At 35.0% G+C, this 21,499-nt stretch overlaps 2 protein-coding genes and 2 pseudogenes across 4 annotated transcripts in view; 1 reads left to right on the top strand and 3 right to left on the bottom strand.

The window, feature by feature from the left end:
- LOC110022854 (ATPase family AAA domain-containing protein 3-like) overlaps positions 1-4,729 on the top strand; it is a 30,417-nt gene extending 25,688 nt beyond the window's left edge. Inside the window, exons 6-9 of one of the 3 annotated variants that reach the window (XM_020721980.1) lie at positions 2,510-2,837; positions 2,916-3,064; positions 3,173-3,714; positions 4,671-4,729. In XM_020721980.1, coding sequence (XP_020577639.1) covers positions 2,510-2,837; positions 2,916-3,064; positions 3,173-3,689 — 994 coding nt within the window. In that variant the 3' untranslated portion in view covers positions 3,690-3,714; positions 4,671-4,729. Of the gene's footprint in view, positions 1-2,509; positions 2,838-2,915; positions 3,065-3,172; positions 3,938-4,551; positions 4,628-4,670 lie in introns of those variants that run through there. The other 2 variants (XM_020721981.1, XM_020721979.1) reach the window with 2 other exon arrangements.
- Positions 4,497-7,902, bottom strand: LOC110022855. Its single transcript, XM_020721982.1, has 3 exons — positions 7,474-7,902; positions 6,788-6,955; positions 4,497-4,862 (listed from the first exon to the last, which is right to left on the bottom strand). Exons 1-3 carry the CDS (start codon positions 7,534-7,536, stop codon positions 4,617-4,619), a joined length of 477 nt encoding a protein of 158 aa, XP_020577641.1. The 5' UTR covers positions 7,537-7,902; the 3' UTR covers positions 4,497-4,616.
- Positions 7,903-9,413: 1,511 nt separating this feature from the next.
- On the bottom strand, positions 9,414-12,947 carry LOC110022828 (annotated as a pseudogene).
- Positions 12,948-14,965: 2,018 nt separating this feature from the next.
- LOC110022710 overlaps positions 14,966-21,499 on the bottom strand; it is a 19,874-nt pseudogene continuing 13,340 nt past the window's right edge.

The following is a 21,499-nucleotide window of genomic DNA, read 5'->3' as shown; positions in this document are numbered from 1 at the left end:
AAGACTTGGGCATATTGTATAAATAAAAGTGATCTTAATTTATTAGAATTAAATGAAAATATGACACTCAATAGGACGCAATGGAGAACAAGGATTCATGTAGCCGATCCCACTTAGTGTGATAAAAATTTGTTATTGTTGTAGTACAAAAGGTCTTAACTTTGGTTCTGTTTGGGGCAGCTGTAACTTATTAATTAGCTGTTGCGCTGCAACTGTGGCAAGAAGCTGCATCGCAAAAGCTGACTGTATGTTTGTTTTTTGCAGTTTGAAACAAGTGTTGTAGTTGTTTCTGGGCTAATGACCATTTTGTCCCTATATTTTAGTGTTGGTTGCAACAGAGCTGTTCATATAAGTATATTCAATAGTTGAAAACAAATATCCAGTGCATAACATTACAAAATAAAAATAGACACATCACTAAATAGTAAGTAGCATTACTACAAAAATTAACAAAATGACTATTAAATTAACAAATAATAATTTGATGAAATTATTTTTAAAATGCAAACGGTGTATGTCATGAGATAAACTGTCATCTAAGGAACATGTCCACACCAAATCACTCTCCACAGTAGAATCTTGCAGCTCATCTGTTCACCTAAAATAATCACAGTTTTTTGTAATTCTCTTTGGACACATGTAAAACTGTCTTTCGTAGCTATGTGGCTACCGCAAAGTAAGCAGAGAATATTGTAATATGCAGTAGCAGTGCAATCCTCTGGAAGCACCGAAAATCTTCGAGTTCATCTTTTCTGAAGACTTAAAAACACATCTCTTTAAATATACCACTCGTAAAAATTAATAACAGAATTAATCAATTAAAATTTTATGCACTTATGAGATATCAGAAAACTCAGTATATAAACTAACGAATCTGTCACTGCAAGAAGACAACAAACCTTATAAAAAAGTGTTTTTGGCTGCCTTTAACCCACGTATTGAGCTATTGTTTCACATATGTATATCACAAAAAAAAGACCATCCAGAAGAATCTAAAAAACCATAACACTGAAAAAGGAGAGAAATTTGGTTGTCTTTATTAGGATTTCACATATGACACCAACTAATAACGATATACAAACCATCCAAAAGAACCCATAAGGTTAAACGTCTCATCATTGATCTCTAAAACTCAAAGAAAAAAGACCTGCGATATTTATGATACATATATTACCCACGGTTGCCTCATCGACCATCCAAGTGGGACAAAAAAACATGCAAAAGGAAAAGAGGTACATATTACTTACATAAAAAATATATACAATAAATATCCAAGGTGGTGTTATAGACTTCAAACTCATTCGCTACTTCTCACCAAGCCCTTTTTCCTTCTGCTCCACCAGCCACCTACCACACCCACATTCCTCCACGACTCTACCCCCACCCTAATCTCTTCCTATAGCTCTAGCTAGGGATTCTTCTATTATTGTATTTTCCTTTTGTTGAGTAGTTTTGTACCATTATTTTTATATTAATAAAAAGTTTACTTTTTTGTATTACCCCACATCTCAACTAGTTTCGGTATCAGAAAGGTGGCACCACGGGATACGAGAGAGAGGGATTAGGGCAAGTGTTGCGAGAGAGAAGAATGCTCACTGGATTGTGAGTACAACCGCGTAAAAAACAAATAATAAAAAAAAACTAATCCGGGTCACGAGGTCGAACCCACAGTCGCTTTTAATCACAAATTTTTTGAAAATGCCACAGCTCTGCAACATTCAAACCCTTTTTACTGTGTTTTCGCACCGCAGTTGAAAGCTGTGCCAAACTGGTTATTAATGGTTTGTCTATTTGTTTCACATTGATTCTAGAGTCCTTTGATAAGTGCCTACATTAGTTGAATTTTGAATATAACTATATTCAACGATATTAATGCAATTTTATTTCTTATTATTGCTAGTGATTTTTTTCTCTTTGTTGCCACTAAGGGATTTTTTGGGAGCAAGCCACTTTTGGCATCCATTTAGACATTTCTCCTTGGAGAACCTCCTTTTGTGATACATGCAACAAGTAAAAGTATATAGAACTTAACATTCGAAAAGCACTCATTATTTATTTTATTTCACCATCACTTTTTTTTTTAAAGAGATGCAATGTTTTTATTGATAGAACTCTTATTCATTTATTCATTATTATTTGCCTTATCTATGCCATTTGGTGATGGCTATATGAACCTTAATATTCACCAAATTATTTGGACAGCTTTTGTCTATATTAAGATTTATTATTTCGTTTTCCTAGTATTGTGAAATTAATTTTATCTACCAATTTAATGGGTGCATTTTCAACCCTTTATTGTACATGTTCAAGCACATAATTCTATTTTTAATGGCCAAGTGTATAGTGAATGTCACTCCAAATATTTGGCTGATACTTACCACTCTTAACTTAGATATTTAACATTTCTTGTATTGCACAATATTTGGATCCACACAATAACTATCAAAGCTCCATATCCATTTACACTACTTCCGAGTCGATATTTTACAGCCATTTTTTGAATCAACAGAGAAGGCGCTCGGGTAGTTTGGGGCTATGTCGATCGGATACTCGGCCAGCCATCTCTTATCAGAGAGTCCTCGCGAGGGAAGTATCCTTGGTCTGGTCTCTTTTCCCGTGCAATGAGCTCATTGTGGAGCAAACCAAACAATTCCGCAACAAACAGCAACGGTCTCGGTGACGTTGTTCTCCATCCTTCCCTTCAAAAGAGAGTTGAACAACTAGCCAAGGCGACTTCCAACACCAAAGCACATCAGGCGCCATTTCGTAATATGCTATTTTATGGCCCTCCTGGAACAGGAAAGACCATGGTTGCCAGAGAGCTGGCCCGCAGATCTGTATGACAAATACTAACTTCAATAAAAGGCTCGCCTGTTTCTTTCGAACTCTAATAAATCATTTCAAATGATCTCCAGGGATTAGATTATGCATTGATGACCGGCGGAGATGTTGCGCCGCTAGGATCGCAGGCTGTGACCAAGATACATCAGCTATTTGACTGGGCAAAGAAATCCAACCGGGGATTGTTGCTGTTCATCGACGAAGCCGATGCATTCTTATGCGAGTAAGCGATTCTTCTCCTCTCTGAGATCTACCGGTTAAATTGCCTAAACAATGTCGCCTAATGGCACCATTTTATTTGATCCATCCATGTTCGTAATCACGATTTCAGACGGAACAAGACGTACATGAGCGAAGCCCAACGGAGCGCTCTCAACGCGCTTCTTTTCCGCACTGGTGACCAATCCAAGGACATCGTTCTGGCACTCGCAACCAATCGGCCGGGCGATCTCGACTCTGCTGTCGCCGATCGCATCGATGAGGTGCTCGAATTCCCGCTTCCCGGGGAGGAGGAGCGGCTCAAGCTGCTGAAACTGTATCTCGACAAGTACATTGTGAAGGCGGGGGAGAGGAAGGGGGGTGTGCTTAATGCTTTGAAGCCCCAGCCCCAGAAGATAGAAATCAAAGGGATTGGTGATGATATTTTAAGGGAGGCCGCGGCGAAGACTGATGGGTTTTCCGGCAGAGAAATAGCCAAGTTAATGGCGAGTGTGCAGGCTGCGGTGTATGGAAGCACAGATTGTGAATTGAATCCTGGACTGTTTCGAGAGGTGGTGGATTACAAAGTTGCTGAGCATCAGCAGAGAAGAATGCTGGCAGGAGGTGGTGGTGCTTCAGGTCAAGCCTGATGCTTTACATACAATGGAGAAGCAGGTCAGGAACTGCTCTAATTTTTTTCCTTTTAAGAGTATTTTCTTAGCTTAGTTTTCAATGGTTGCTGCCCTGAGGGTCGAATTTTGGTTCAAATATTGATGATTTTTGGTATTTATAGGATTTATCATTCATTTATATTGTTTTTTTTTCACTTGGATTAGTATTAATTTCGGGTAAAGGGGTTGTTTGGTTTTTGTAAATGAGGAATTTGTTTTTGTAAATCTGCAGGCGTTGAATACATGATTTATATATGTATTATTTGTAGAAAATTTATGTTAAATATAAGATTTACTGAATAGTATGGTGACTATAATCATGTATTTTAAATATTATAGTAATATTATGGAATGAAATTCAATTTCTTATAAAATTAAAGTGAAATATATAAATATTTAGTATTTCTAAAATGTTAGATAATATATTTTTTTTTTTGTATGGCAATTACATGTTTGCCATCCAAAACTCTCTCAAATACCAAATTTGATCATGGCATGGGCAAATAAATCAATTCAATAATTAAAAAAAAAAAACATCCAGAATGTTAATCTCTAAATATCAATATTTCATATGATCAAAATTTATGATGAAATCTCAACCTGTCTTTTTCATTTTTATCAAATTCTTAATAATTTAATCGCGATACACGTAAATATATGATTTGACATTTCAAAAATATGACACTGAGTGTTAGATTTATAAATAACAAATGTTTGTGGAACCATATATGTAATTATTTCAATAAAAAATTAGTATAATATAAAAAAAAAAAAAAAAAAGGGAAAACTACTTTAGACAATTATCTCTTCTGTTAACAATATCTTTCAATCATTTACACAGTCAATCGAAGCATTATAACAACAGACAACAAACATTATAGCCAAACATAACAGCAGCAGATTTCTTCAAGTTCTCGGGCCTTCGGCACTCTGATGCTTCGTTTCGTTATATTCTTCAAGCATATTGATGAGATTCCCTTCCGGCGCGCTAACGGACGGCAATATAGCACGCCTTGGCGTCGACCTAACAGGAGGACTCTTCTCAGATACAGTTGCTTCAGGCGACAGCTGCATTCCTTCTTTCACTACAGGCAACTCCATCCTCATCCTCGCGCTCACTGAAGTCATTCTTTCTTTCCATATTCTTCCATCCTGTCAGATAGAATGATAAAGGTCAGGCCTTTAGAAACTCGTAGCTTTCTGTTGATAGAGTTCAAGAAAAAATATGAGTTTTATTGAAAATTTTGAGTGATATGCATGTAAATATGAATGTTGGGGTGATAGAAAAGTAAATATGTAAGAATTGTGTGGTATATATACAAATGCCCCCCACCCCCCACCAAAAAAATGGGGGTATGGGGGCATACTGCAGCAATCATTTCTACAATATTGATCAGTCAGTAAAAGCATAACAAAGAACTTTGTTGTATTTTGATTCAGACACTTGAATATATAAATACTTATTGGCAAAGAATCTCCTGAATGGTTATGTTCAGCATTTACATGCATACCACACAATTCTTCATACCACACAATTCTTATATATCTCTACATATCTAAACACCTAAACATTCATATTTACATGCATGACTTCCAAAATTTTTAACATCACATCAAAAAATACCATCATCACTACATGTTAAAAGTGAGATGCATATTTTCATGCATGGTTTATTTCAAATATTAGGGGTTAGATATGCAAATACATGAGAACTGTGCGGAATGTAAATGGCCCTTTATACATTAGAGATTGAGTGTGGTTTAGCATAAGAAAATTGATAAAAATACTCGGTATATAATCTTTTTATATTTAAGTATTAATGAACAAAATATGCATGGAATTAAATGAAACTATATAACAATTTACCAACATAGAAAAGTATCAACCAATATACTTCACTAAAAGGGCGCGTCACACATAAAATTTGATGCAAGCAAATGAATTGAGCAATTGAATAAGCGCTTAAACATGAATTACATGAGAATTTTATCTACTTCTCATCAAAATATTTATTCAAAATTATATAAGCAAGATCATATACATAAATAAACAAAATATCATGTTCTAATTAGTTCATCTACGTGCCAAACTTTCAAGCTTATGCATAATTGGTTAATAGAACGAATGATTTATCTTAAGAAAACAAATAACAAGTTCATTCTATGTTTAGGTTTATAACAAAGTCAATAATTTACATAGATATTGTAGGAAGTCTTGGGGCACCCTAGTCAAAATAAGAATATGAGATAAAGATCAGATTATCAATTCAAAAAACTGCTAATTAAGAGTTTGTGACTCTACTTCTATCGGGTTTGGATCTAGAAGTTTTCGACGTGACGTGTGGCGCAATCTAAACTATGGGAAAGTTTTTGATAGCACTCAAGTTTTTATATAATATAAAAAATAACACTATTACCACTTTTTAGAGGTGAAATACATCTTTTCATGCAATAGGTATAAAGTACAAAAGTGCTATGTTTATAAATATGACAATTTAGGTGTGAGATATGTGAATAAATAAGAATTGCGTGCTATGTATGTCAATGCCCCCCAAAACGAATCCCACAGTCGAAACTAATTTGCATTAAGAGAAAGTGAAAAGATAAGCTTCAAGCAATTCAACTAAAATGAATATATACTACCGAAGGCAACATGAGTATCCAGACATTTTATATAAAGTGCTGCCATTATTTTTTTCTCGGGGCAATGTACATACCCACAATTCTTATTTATTTACAAATCTAACACCTAAACTTTCAAATTGACATGCATAGCACTTAAAAATCTTTAACATCACATCAAAAATAGCAACATTACTAACTATTTTACAGAAAAATACACCTTCTTATAATTAGTTTTGTGACATCAAAGTGCTGTAAGTGTAAATATCAAAATTTAGTTTTTCTCGTAAATTTTTCCTCTTTTTTTTTTACAAAGTACTATGTAACAGCTAGAAACATGACACAAACAAAATGAAGTATAAAAGTACGTAAATTTAGCTATAATTATCAAAAAAAGAAAATCAGAAACAATGGATGGCTCGGGCATGGGAATTTGCAGAATATCCCAAACTCACATTTAGTATGGATGGCTCGGGCATGGGACATCGCACAGGCTGATCATGGTTGAGAGGCTCTATTGGGTGCTCCACCGGTTTAAACTCTACAGCAACCTCAAATCCATGGGTTGTAGAAACAGGAATTGGAATAGCAACCTCCAACTCCTGTGGCCTCTCTCTAACATCCTGAAGATGCCAAAGCAGACATAACAAATTGCTGAAGAATGTTAAGAGCACAATCAATATAATCTTGAATGTAATTATAGGAAAAAATGGGAAGATGTAATTACTGAGAAAAACTGTTATTGCTGTAATCTGGCAATTAAGAACAAATACAACCATAAAGGAAATCAGGCACAATGGATTGACATAATACAGTCATCACTAGATCTGAAAAGTGGAAACAGCTCACTGGAAGCAACCAAAAACACTCAGTCTCTACCCTTAATCGAAGAACATCATCAGACTGTACTGGAAGTAAAATTAAAACGTAAATTAAAATCAAATGATAAAGCAGTAGGTTTCCACTAATCGTAAATCGCATATCCCGATAACATCCAAGACCGAATCTTTGATTACCCCACAACAAGAATCAAACCCTATCTCCAAAAGGGGGAAAAAATAAACCCTAAAATCAAACTCCGGCAATTAAAAAGAGCAAACTGAATACAAAAGAAGAAGGCATCTGATGCCCAAAAGCTTACAGCTGCGCTCTGAGTCCTCCGGTGTCCGCTCCTCGAAGAGAAGCGAGAGAAGATTCCAACCATATCCTCTTATCCTCTTCTTATTCCCCTTTTTCCTGCACTCTCAAAACCAAAACCGAACCATCACGCATGTATTAACCCACGAACAAAAGGGTAGGCGACCAGAAAACCACTCCACCGGCAAGACAAAGGGCGGCTGAACAGATTGACCGATCGCCTAAAGCATGAAGGAGGTGATAGTAAGGGTATGAAACGAATCAACTAATGGCGGCTCCCTTCTGAACTCTCAAGTCCGGAGCTCCAAATAGATGAGACGGCGAGGAAAGAAGACTGGAGACCGAAAGTCGAAGAGAAAACTGATCCGTTGGGCTAGAACTGGTGCTCCTAATAAACGACCTAGATTTGGCCATGTGGGCCGACATTCGTGGTGTGGACGACAGCAGAGCGGAGAACAGGGATGACAGGGAGGGCCTTGTTTTAGGGACGCTAATCTCGATGTAGATATTTACACGTGTCGTTCTGCAGGGACCTTTGTACTTTCTGGGGGAACTTTCCCTCTGTTGATGATCTCACGCTGGATAATTGCAGTGGGGATTAAAGTAGGTATATTAAAGATGTAAATACTTAAATATTGTGTTATATTTATGCAAGAAATTATTATTTTTTTTTTTATCTTTTTTTCTCCTTTCAGGAATGGAAAAATGTTGAAGGAGATAATTTTTGCAAATAAAATTTATCATTTATTTACCTCAAAATAAATTTAAAAATCTTAAAAGTTCATTTAGTTTGAACAAATTTCTCTGCACTAAACCAAATCATTCATATTCATAGGTAAATTACATTGTGAAATGTTTGTCGAATTTCAACATTCTCGTGACTTTTTTTTAGGAGATTGGTCAAGTTCAAACACGAGACTTTTCGATGTGAGAAAATCTGTCCAATCATCATACCATCATTTCATATGCAATGTTCTCTTAGCTTTAATCCCACTTTCTTAGATTCTTTTACAACAAGTCTTGACAAGCATTAATTACAAACTCATTGGCATAAAATTGTTGCTTTATGATGGGAGTTTTATTCACCAAGTATGATATATAATAAAGATATTTTATCAAGTAAACATATTTAAGGATCCAAGCTAGAGTTGATGAGTATTGACACTTAGTTTGCCCTTCGGGTATTAATATTATCATAATTTTGCTCAAATGCATAACACATCGGTTGAAAACAAAGCAAAAAATCTCAAACTATCAAGTTTGAATGCATAAAATATTATCATTATTTGTAAAATAATTAGTATGACTTGTGACATATTTTTATACATTTATGGGATTAGAGCGTGTATTGCAAATCAAATGTTACGTTGTTATTAACTTTGCATGATCGTTTAGAGTAGATATTGTTCTTTCATCTCTGATGTTGTGTTGATAGATCGTCAATCATGTTATGTTTTTATATTTTAATGTATTCACATGTTATAAGTGATCCCATAGGCCTTTTACTTTGCTAATTAATTATTTATTTTTTTGATTACATGCTTAGATCTGTGTTAGAAAATTTTATGTGAGCTCATATATAATACTTACATATTGTGTTATCATAATTTTCTTAAGCTTATTAAAATTATGATCGAATGAAAATTAATTATTTAGCTTATTTGACATCGTAATATTTGTATGAAATTAATATCTATTAGTACAATTTGTATGGAATTAATATCCATTAGAGGCAAGATATTCATTTTATTTTAATGATGGACTAAAATATAATATATATATTCAAGTATAAATAAGGTCATGATCTCTAATAAAAAAAATTTGATTCTCATTTTGCTTGCATCACATCTTTAAGTGAAAATAAGATTCTTTTATTTCTCGAAAACATCGCTTTAGATATACAGAGACGATATGAGAAACTTTAAAGTTAAGAGCTCTTAAGAAGTTACACCAATTGAACAAAACTGTTGAGGCCATTAGAACAAAATGACAATATCTCCATGGGGGTGAGAGTTCAGGATATTACATACTATAAGTGTGGATGCTTGGAGAAGGCCTGCAAGGTCTTTGATATCTTGAGGAGTAAATGACTTTCTTCCGAGAGGTCCATGATTTGGAGGACAAGCGATCCATGGCCGAGGGGAAGAAGCCACCAATCTGCTCAACGAGATGCAGAAGGAAATAGTGAGGCAGGATGAGACAACTCTCCTCAACCTTCTCAGCGTCTGTGCTTATATAGGCCCAATTGATCAATGGCGGCACTTTTCAATTACCTGGCTCTATTTCATGAGACTGAACCCAAAATAGACCATTTTGGGTGCTGGGCCTGGTGGACATGGATGGAAGAGCCGGCTTGCTACAAGAAACCAAGAAGGTGATTGATCAAATGCCAATGAAACTTATGCCGGTTGATGGGATGATGTGGCCAATGGGAGGAGGTTAATGAATGGTCAAGCAGGAGGGTCAGTTATTGAAAAAAATGGAGCGGTGAACTTTTTTTTTTTTTTTTTTGCTAGAGGTATTCCCATCCTGAGATCTGGCAGACTTACGCCATGGTTGATGAGATGCTTCAGCGAATCGGATTAGTTGGCTATGTGGCTGATATTGGTGAGAGACTTCCATCTTCTGTCACAGTGTAAAACTCGTAATTGCTTTCAGGTTATCGCATTCAAGCAGGGAGAAACTGTGAAAATATTGAGACATTTGTTAGTGTAATGATTGGGATTTCAACAGAAACTTCAAGAGCACTCATGGGATGAGTGTCCTCTTAGAAATTTATACCAATTAAGGGGGACGAGTGACCTCCTGGGAAGTTATATCAATGTTGGGACATAAACATAAGGCCACTAAGCCAAAGAGAACAATATCTCGATGAATGAGAGTTCAGGCTGTTACAAATGTTATCATAACATTACTCCGGCTTAAGGATGAAAACTAAGTTCAATGCTGAACAAAATACTACGTCATGAGAGTCACATCTTGAACTTTAGATGAGACAAACTGCTACATGATGGGAACCATATTTTAAATCTTTAAGGACCCCTTGAAAATCCTATATGCCTGCTAAATAATTTCAGATTAAAAATATTGGCATGGATTTCAATTACTTAAGAGGAGAGAATTAAAAAATCCCTTAAAAGGAATAAGGCAAAACTCTTAAACATCGAGACATTTTTTGGTGCAACTAGTAGAATTTCATCAGAATCCAAAGTAAGGGGGTGTTTGGCTGCAAGTAAATCCAATCTGAATTTATCAAATTCAAATTTTGTTAAATATGAAATAATGCCCAGTTCAGTGAAGAATGTTTGACATAAATTTCTTTGAAGTATTTTCTTTCTAAGCTAATCTTTTAATAAATCTGGATTTAATTAAAAAAAAATAGATTTAACATGGCGTTGGATTTATCGAAGTCTAAAATGACGTTTGGCTGGATTTAATGTTAAACCATTAAGTAAATTTAATTAATAGTAGCACACCAAAGACTCCCTTAGTTTGGACCATCACTAATGAGATAAAATCGTGAGACCATTAGTCTCAAGTGGAAAATATCTCGATGGACAAGATTTCAAGCAGTTACATAAGCTATAAGGATTTCTAATATTTTGAGAGTTTGAGATTGCCACCAGGCGAGTCAGCTCATATCCAAGGTTTATGACAGGGAAATCATAGCGAGGAATCTTAATAGGTTTAACCATTTGCATGGCGGATAGTGCTCTTGCCAGGATTACCGGTGACATTATATGTTTTTGTAGGTAATAAATAATAATTATTTAACTTAATCATTGAATAGCATTGGTGTAAGAATCCAGGCATAAGTTGCAGAATATATCATCTTATGTGAGCTGGAGTGCTCACGTTAAGTAGTTGGGAAAGTAAGCAAAAAAAAATGTATATTTGGCTATTCTAATCAATAAATAGCTATGAAAAAAGCGATTTTGCTGACGAAAACAACATTAGAATTAAGGTTCCAAAACTTTAAACATGAAAAACACAGCACCAACATCAAAAGGTCAAATTTCATCAGCGGTTCACATACCCACAATGTTGAAGAATAGAGCTCAGCGGTTCAGATACCTACAATGTTGAAGTATGGAGCTCAGTGTATTCCATGGCTGAAAACTTCAAGCAGATCTGTGATTTTCACATTAAATTCTGCTTACAGGAATCTTTAATGAAGAAACCAGAAGAAGTTAATATACATGATGAAAAGAATCAAGCCTTGCCAATACCGCTAACAATATTCGCCGACACAGAGGGCGCCGACATCGGCTTCTGCAAAAGTGCAGTTAGGTAAACCTCGCCGAACTTGATCCCGCCGGAATCCGTCTTGTTTCCCACCGCCCACTTGATTCTCTTGTAACCCAACCTCGCAATTAGCGGTCCGTATACCGTCTCAAGATCCGCCGACTTGCAGAAGAAATGGTCGATCCACAGCAATCCTCCGGCCTTGAGAACCCTATCGGCGTCAAACATAAGGAACTCGAGCGCCGGTATCGGGATCCATCGGTTGACCGCGTGGCCAGTGCGCACCAGATCCATGGCGCCGTCGTGAACGGAGGCGCTGCTGCAGCGGCGCGTGGAGGGGTACGACGCCGCGCAGGGCAGCAGCCTCGCTGTAAGGTGCGCCGAAATTCATGGTGGTGGTGAGGAGAGTTGCGTTGAGGGTGAGCTTGAGGTGGGCAGCGAGGGTTCCAGTACCACCGGCGATGTCAATGCCGAGGCGAATGGGGGCGGCACCGGCGGCGTTAGCGATGGCGAGGAGCTGGTGGAGGGGAAGATCTAGGGCGGATCGGGCGGAGACGAAGCGGGAGAGTTCGGTGGACTTGAGATCGAAACCGAGGTTGGAGGGAAGGCAGGAGAATGAGCGGCAGGGGGACGTGGGAGGCCAGAGGACGGCGGCGTCGGGGAGGGAGGCGGGGAATGGGTGGGAAGGGAGGGAGGAAGGGGGGGGCAGCAGCCGCGGAGAAGAAGCGGCTCGGCGACGGAGAGAGAGTCGCGGGGGCAGGGAGAGAAGGGAGTGTAGTTCATGTATAGGTGGAGGAGGTCGGGGTGGTCGGAGCAGGATGAGGCGATGGGGGAGATGCGGGAGTAGAGGAGGAGCTCAGGAGGGGGAGGTGGGAGCGAGGAGTGGGAGTTAGAGGAGGCGGAGGCGGAGCGGATGCGGGTGAGATGGGAGATGGTGGCTCGGATAGTGTGGAGTTGGTGGAGGAGATGTTCGGGGACGAGATCGGAGTGGGGAGGGGAGGAGGGAGGGGAAGGGTTGCGGAGGGAGGAGAGGTGGTAGAGGGAGAGGATGTTGGCGGTGACCATGGCCGCTAGGAGGAGGAGATTTAGCCCTATCCCTGCCCCCATTCTTTCTTTCTTCATCAATCTCCCACTGGTCTCCGAGCTGGGCTGCTAGATCTGGCGCGCTGCCTCTGCTTTTCTTACTAAGCTATAATATGTCTCTGTTTATACCCCCATGTAAAATCTGCCTTCTCTAGTTCCTCTCATAAGTATATAGAAGTGCAGCTAAGTTACACAGAGGTTACAGGAGTATAATGTGTGTATAATGTGGATATAATCTTCGACGTACATAACACTGTGTATATATGTACGCAAATATTTTCCCTGAATATGATCAAGTTTTTCTCGTCTTTTTCATTCTTACGCTTATTGCATCATACACACCACTTAATTTGTAAGAATTTACATTTGTAGCATCTAAACTTCATTTTTTTCTAATACATTGACACCTTATCTATGTATAAAAAAAATCTTTCATTTTTATTTAAAATTAAAATAATAGTATTTTTTGATGTGGTATAATAAATTTGAGAGAGAAATATAAGATAAAAAATATTTTGGTATTAGATGTATAAATAGATAGAAATCGAGGTTTGTATGTAAATGGCCCTATTTTTTTTACATTACTTTTTCTTTTACAATTATATATCAACATTTAACCTTTCATATTTATATAAATGACACCATAATCTTTAAACCATTTCAAAAATATCAATATTATTTTACCACCAAAATACTATAACTATAAATATCAAAATTTAGGTGTTCCACACATAATTAATTAAGAATTATGAGTACTGATGTAGATCTTCCGTTTTTTAATATGAGAATATGGCTATAGATGATTAAGGTTTCGTTGGAGGCGGTTTGGCGGTTGTAATTTTTTAAAAATGTGGTTATAGAACTATCGTGGAGAAAGTAACTTCTTAGAAAACTGCGTTGAGAATTATAAATCTTTTTTTTTTTTTTTTTCAAAAAAACTGGAAATAAGTTTTATTACAAACAGTGCACTTTAATTGACCATGTTAGAAAAAAAAAATAGCTTCCCGCCACAAAAATTTATAGAAAACAGTTCCCAAATAGACCTGTGACGACACTGAAGCACAAAATAGACAAAAAACTATCCCAAACAGACCCTATGTGTTTGATTGGTTATTTTTCTTAAATGAATAAAAACACGTTCACGCTCATTTGATTCATAATTTATGAAGTAATTGTTTATCTCTTCTTCTCATTCCTATAAATAAGAAATCTCTTATAATATTTAGCACATGATTTTAAGACTGAAAATTTCTTGTTCACTATATCATTATTTTTGTGTGCTTGTACTCGCTCGCAAGTAGACGGACTATTTGATATGTAAACAATCCTGAGATAACTTTCTAGAAAGGAGTGGGATGTGATCTCTATGATGATATACTATTCATAGAGATAAACTTCAACATAACCCTGCTTTGCTATGAATTATTTTAAACATAATAGATTAGATCATTCATAGCTTTTCATTTCATCCTCCAAGAGCGAAGGGAATACTATGTGCGGAGTTCGGAAGTACCCAAACCGTTTACAACAACATTGTACACATTATACAATTTATGTACAACATGTACAAAACTATTGTACAAGCAATCCAGATATGTCTGTATTGTGCACGTACTATTCTTACCTAAAACAAAGCTCAAACAATCCTTGCGAGCAGAGCACACAAGTTTGGCTGATGAAAATATAGTATTTGACAGAAAAAAATTCCTAATAGCATAAGTTTTTGTGCTAACATTCTTAATTATATATTTCCTTCTAAAACAAATCCAAATATACATGGAAATGTCAAGCACATACTCAATAAGCCAAGATTTGGTAGATCAATTTCATTTCCATTAATGATTCATAAGCATTACATATTGTCTTAGTTTCAGTTCAAAATGTCTTCATGTAAAACCTTTCTTTCACCATTTTCCGCCTAAGGAAATGGCAAAGTTGCAGTAGAAGCAAATTGGTTCAGATTTGATGAGTGAATGGATAAATTATATGCTTGAAAAAATGTATGAAATGATAACTCAAAAAAATGTTCAGGAATCATTTTTGGTTATTCATGCCAACAAAAAACCTTCAAAGCAAAATATTTTTGCACCAATCCAATGATTTTAGCAGCGGCGCACAACCAAAAGAACGGCGAGGAGGAAGAGGAATTGAAATTAGAACCATAAGAATAAAAAATGCAAACTGTAACAGGAACAGAAGCCTCAGCTAAAGCTTTTCTTTACTTAATCACTGAATGTTTAGTACAGGAAAAATGTAAATGGTAATCCGTAAAATTGACATTTAGATGGCAATATATCAGCTATGATCTCTTCCTCTTGCAACCAAAATACAATATAAGAAGAAATACTTCCATGTAATTACCTCAACGAGGGCATTCTCATGAGTCATGATACTAACTGTTCTCGCAGGAGTTCCTTGGCTCTCCATCTCTCCTGAATTCGGTCTTTGATTGCCGTTTCCTGCCAGTAACAGCACCGGGCATAAATCTTCATATTATTTTGAGGCATTTACATAAGTACCACCCAATTCCTATGTATTTAGATACTTTAAAACCAAAACTTTACTCATTTACATTTATATTGCCCATATCTTTTATATCATATAAAAAGACATCACTATTTTAACTTTTAAGATGTGAAATACACATTTTCATGCATAGATAAGTGGCATGTACGTAAAAATTGAAGTTTAGGTTTTGAATTTATGTAAATCTTCCATATATGATATACGTTAAGACAAATGTAATAGTATAGTTTGCTTACCATGATATGACAACCCTCCTCAAACTTCTCAAAAAAACCTGCGACCCAGCGATCCGCATTCTCCAACCACTCATCGTGAAGCATCCCTGCTGCCTTTGCTACGGTATGAAACTACAAAATGCCAAATAAACGGTCATGATTTCAATGAAACTCTACATAGTTTTGAAAGTTGCAAAGATCATGCATATAATTTTATTATTATTATTATTATTTAATTTCCACCATTCACTTAGTAAAATGAAAAGCAAAAACAGAGGTAAACCATTATGCTCCAATAGATGAATAATTGTAGCTTTGTTTAATTTGAAGGAACTAAACAAATTTTTTTTACCTCATAAATACCTCCTGATTGTTTGCTTGCGTGTAAATTATAAGAAATTAATTTCACCAAAGAAATTAGAACATATGGATATTTGTCAATGATTTTGTTATTAAACGTAGTGAGAAAGACAGGAAAACTGAAATATGAATAACACTAAGGTGGTGTTGTCTTCTATTTTTGGTTATTACTTCAAATAAAAGAAAGGATATTTAAAACCTATTTATGGATGCGGAGGTCTACATTAGAATCTAAAGGCCTTCGTTTGTGTAGATCTAAAACTAAATACATGGAATGTAATTTTAGTAGTAGTAGATCTTGTGGTAGAGGTGTAACTATTGGTGATCAAATCATTAAAAGGTGTGAACATTTTAGATATCTCGAGTCTATTGTTCAAATTGATAATATATATAGATGGACATGTTATTAGTAGAATCCAAGTTGGTTGGTTCAAGTGAAGAAATACATCAGGCCTACTGTGTCATAGAAAAGTAATGCTTAAAGGAAAACTTTATAAGATGATGGAGAGAACTGCAATACTTTATGGCACAGAATGTTGGCCTTTAAAATAGAAGCATAATATTAAGTTAAGTATTGCTGGGATGAGAATGCTTAGATGGATGAGTGGCTTGACTTAGAGACAAAATGTGAAATGAATGTATTCATGAAAGAGTTGGAGTAGCTCCAGTGACAGACAAAGCATCTTAAATGACTTGGTGAGATTAAATGTCAACAATTTGAAGATCTGACTAGGAGAGTAGATGTTTTAGATTTGATTAATGTTAGGAAAGTCAGAGGTAGATCTAAACAGGCTTGGGCATATCATATAAAAAATGATCTTAATTTATTAGAATTAAATGAAAATATGACACTCAATAGGGCACAATGAAGAAAAAGAATTGATATAGCCGACCCCACTTAGTGGAATTATGGTTTGTTGTTGTTGTTGTACTCAATTTTCCTCGACTTAACAAGTAGGTCAAAACTAGTTTTCATCCAAATTGTCTATCATTTCGATTTCCATTTCATAGAATCTTTTAAATTCCTAACAAACTAAAGCATAAGAGTTAGTAGAGTAACTGTAAGGAAAAGAAAAAAAAATTCTAATCCCAATCTGTTTCCTAATGAAACTTTCAATATATATCCATCAAGCTGAAAATAAAGACAGTATTTAGCATCACTTGTGAAGAGACAGCATATACTGTATCATCGGTCGTCAAAATCCAAATAAATCAATAGCACAACTCCTCATATATAATACAAGACAAGAAACCATAAAAAATTATGCATAAAAATATACCTTTTCCTGATGCTCTCTGACTTTCTGACGCAATTTAGTAATGCCCATATTGAATCTCAGTTGCTTCTCCTGAAAACCAAAGGATTACGAAATAAACAACTTATACTTTTTAAGCATCTCAAAGAAAAAAAATTTAAATAGAAAGCGGAAAAGTTAGATAAATTCCTCTTAATCTGTGTACCGTTCAATGTTTTCATACCTTTACATAACTCACACCTAGATCCTTCCTCGTATATCCACGTTCCAAATTTCGCATAACATATAAATTGTAATCTTTAAGAATCCTCATGATAACATCAGATGTAGATATTCCCTCAGTGCGCTTTGTTTCTTTAAATTTTCCATCGGCTTTAACCTAAACCATGAAAGATTTTGATTAACTTGTTGGATTAATAGAAGAAAATTTGATCAGTCCATTGTGCAAATGAAAGAAAAATACTAACAAATTCATAAACATCACTCCCAGCTCCGCTGGCATCAGCATACCTGCATAACTCATACATGTCAATTGAGCTGTATAAATACTTTGGCAGCGGAACAGACTGAAGCTTGCATGACATTCTCAAACTACTATTGCTTGCATAGATACGGTAGAAATTCACAAGTTGAGCTTTGTTTTTTATGCAACGAATGCAGACTGCTTCACATGAATATATTATAGGGATATTTACATGCATGCCGCCCAATTCTTATGTATTTACATATGTAACACCTGAACTTTGATTTTTACATTTATACCACCCAAATCTTTCATATCACTTAAACAATAACACTATATTAACCGTTAAAAGGTGAAATACACCTTTTCATGCATATGTAGCGTGGCATATATGAAAAAAATGAACTTTAGGTGTTAGATATGTAAATACATAGGAATTGGGTGGTATGCATGTAAATCATCCTACATTATAATGCATTCAAATAACGACACTCAATACATGGGGAACTTAAGGAAAAGAATTCCACCAAGGAAAACAGAAGTATATAAGTTGATCAAAAGAAAACAAAGCTGCGGTCCAGCAAAGCTTATTGATAGAGAGAAGTTGAGCTTTCTAAAGAAGGCTATGGTCAAGTAAAATGTATTTTAAGGAAATCAATCCAATATCATACAAAAAACTTTGTAAATAAAGCAAATATTGAAAACTTGGATGATGAGCACATGCACATACAGAAGATCAAAACTTGCAATCAATCTCCAACGTAGTAGTGTCAGAGATTAAACTTGTTTTTGCTGACTGAACACGAATTAAGTAGCCAAAAATTTCATAATGAGATCAATTAAAGTCCATAATCTTAAAACCACAAAAGGTCTTTCAATCAAAATAGTTTCTTATATGTCCTATAATTTCCTATTTTAGGCAAAAATCGTATCATTTTTCTAGCAATCACATTCAAAATAGCATTAACCAGATTCATAACTGGGACTTCAAGAATGGTCAATAGAATAAACAAATTTGTGGTCAATCATAGTACCCCTATTTTTTAAGGATTAAACATGAAGAAAATTCATCCAAAACATCAAAATAAATAAATAAATAATAATAATAATAAAAAATAAAAAGAGCTCATTTCAAATTAGTCCTCCCCAAAATTTTTAAATTCTTATTCCTTTTATAAAAAAATTTATAAAAAGGAAAGTATTTTAATTTAAAGTTATTATGAAAAGATGGTAAAATTATATCTATAATTTATACAACATTTTTTATTTTTCTATATCTCGAACTATACTAATTTCTTTGATTAATTAATATAAAAAATTAAATTGATTATTACTTTTTATTATAATTATTAAAATATTTAATAGATATGAAAAAATAATGTCTTCAATCATTAAAATATTATACGAGGTGAAAATCAATTACAAAATGAAGCTCTTTGGTACATCTTATAATTTCTATTTAATTAATGCATTAAATTTTAAGTTAATTAAAAAATTTCTCGCTATTATTTGTTAAAAACATAAATTAATCTAAAAATTAATTTTACCAGTAATTATTTTTTTAATTTTTCCAGTAATTGATATTTAAATAAAGATGTAACTTAATCATTTATCTAATTCCAAATATGATAATATTTTAATCAATAAACTGATCATTTTTTAAAATAATTATGATGTCAATAATTTTAAATTATTATATTATGAAAAAAACATACTATTTTTAAATTTTAACCATGATATATAAAAGTTTTAAAAAATAATGCACAATTTACATCCTCATCAAGCAATATTCCAATATGCCTAACCTTTAGCCAGTTATTCAGATTTTACATGCGAGTGGCCTATGCATAAATTAAACGGGAATTTACATATATACCTCACAATTCTTATGTAATTAGATATCTAACACCTAAACATTCATATTTACATGTATACCACTCAAATATTTAACATCACAAAAAAATTTACTTATTGCTATATTCTAAATGGGAAATACTCATTTTTATAGATAAGTTTATGACACCAAGGTGTTATAAGTGTAGATATCGAAGTCAGGCTGTTAGATATCTAAATACATAAAAATTGTGTTGTTGAATCCATTTTGGGATGTACGATCCTGTATAGTTCGTGACACCATGCAATTCGATAGAAGATCCTTGCGGCTATAGCACTGAGAGAAAATAGAAAATGGAAAGGAGAGGGATGGACGGAAATCCTTGATACAGGCCTCCAGAAATGTTTCAGGCTACTTAGAGAAAGAGAGAGAGGGAGAGATAAGGCCCAAAAAAGCCCCTTCCCTCTCCGAGCCTCTCCCCTTTTATACATGAGATGTCATTAATTATAGAATATTGAATACTGAATACAGTGTTTCTTCCTTCATTGGCAAGCCTCCTCCGACATCCTTGATGGGAAGGCTTTAATGTAAACAAAATCTACACCTAGTGCACAATCCAATGTCGACGATGTGACTTATGTCCTTTATTTTGGTCAATGGGTTAGGCGTCAAAATTGCAAAGCCATCTAATATGATCGGATGGTACTTTAGGCTAGATTTGAGCCTCCAATACTCTAACCGGTTTGTAAGCTTGATTCAACCTTTTCGACTAATCGGCCCTATTCGACCACTTCAGTGAGAAGACCTGATTCCGCCATATCAGTCAGCCCAATTCGACCACTTCGGCTGATCAGGTTCTGCCATGTTGGTGAGTGGTCTCGGTTCCGTGTCCACAATCTAGTATTTGTGTATACATATGTGATATATGTAAATTTCCATAACTTAAATTGAGGTTATTAGTTGCATAATAACAATTTCTGGTGGCATTATTCATAGAAGAATTATAGACGAAAACTAATTCATTTATGCACTCAACCATGCGCCACCATCATAAGATTACGCCAGCTGAAGATTATGTGAAGGAAATAGTGCTGTTCACGGAAAAAAAAAAAGAAAAGAAAAGAAAATTATTACATGACCTAAACATTAGTTAGATTGTGTATAAATGTGTGATATATGTGCAAATGTCCATAACTTAAATTGAGGCTATTGGGTGCATAATAACAATTTATGGTTGTATTACCCAATAGAAGAATTGTAATAGAAAAATAAATGATTTATGCACTCAATCATGCGGCACCATCATAAGATTATGCCTGATGAAGATTATGTGAAGGAAATAGTGCCGTTGATGCAAAAAAAAAAAAAAAAAAAAAAAAAAAAAAAAAAAAAAAAAAAAAAAAAAGAGAGAGAGAGAGAGAGAGCGAACTGTTACATGACCTAAACATTAGTTAGATTGTAAAAATTGGCATTTCAATTTTTTGATCAATGCACGCAAATGGAAGGTGGTACAGAGCATATTAAAGGTGGAATTTGAATCCTTGCATTTCACACATGGATGTTTTAGCCAACAAAGACACTATTATAACCTCCTTTGATGACATAGCATACTAATTGACAAATTATGATAAAACTTACGGAAGTGAGTCGTGGGCCACATAATCGATCATGTGCTTTTCTATGAACTCTTTCGTGATAACCCATGGAGCGTTAGGAATAACCTCATCAACCCATCTGTTAAGAAGTTTACAATCGTATCAAAAGCAAGTACAATCGAAAGAATAAAAGATTGTATAATCATATATTTTCTAGTCGATGATTTTTGAAGATGGCTAATAAAAATTTACTTTTAAGTGTGACAAGCAAAGAAACAAAATCTTGAATTTCAAGAAAACTTGTTCTTCTCACACACAATTATCTTTTTTTAAGAGGAGGCAAGTGGTGCAAAAGTGGGAGAGAATGAGTGGAGGGTGAAGAGGAGAGGAAAGCTTGGTCACCTCCCAATTGAAGGCTTGCATCTTCATATATATCTATATCTATATATATAT

This window comes from Phalaenopsis equestris, unplaced genomic scaffold (assembly GCF_001263595.1).
Source record: "Phalaenopsis equestris unplaced genomic scaffold, ASM126359v1 Scaffold000202, whole genome shotgun sequence".
Taxonomy (NCBI): Eukaryota; Viridiplantae; Streptophyta; class Magnoliopsida; order Asparagales; family Orchidaceae; genus Phalaenopsis; species Phalaenopsis equestris.
This window is presented reverse-complemented; position numbering and strand designations above follow the sequence as displayed.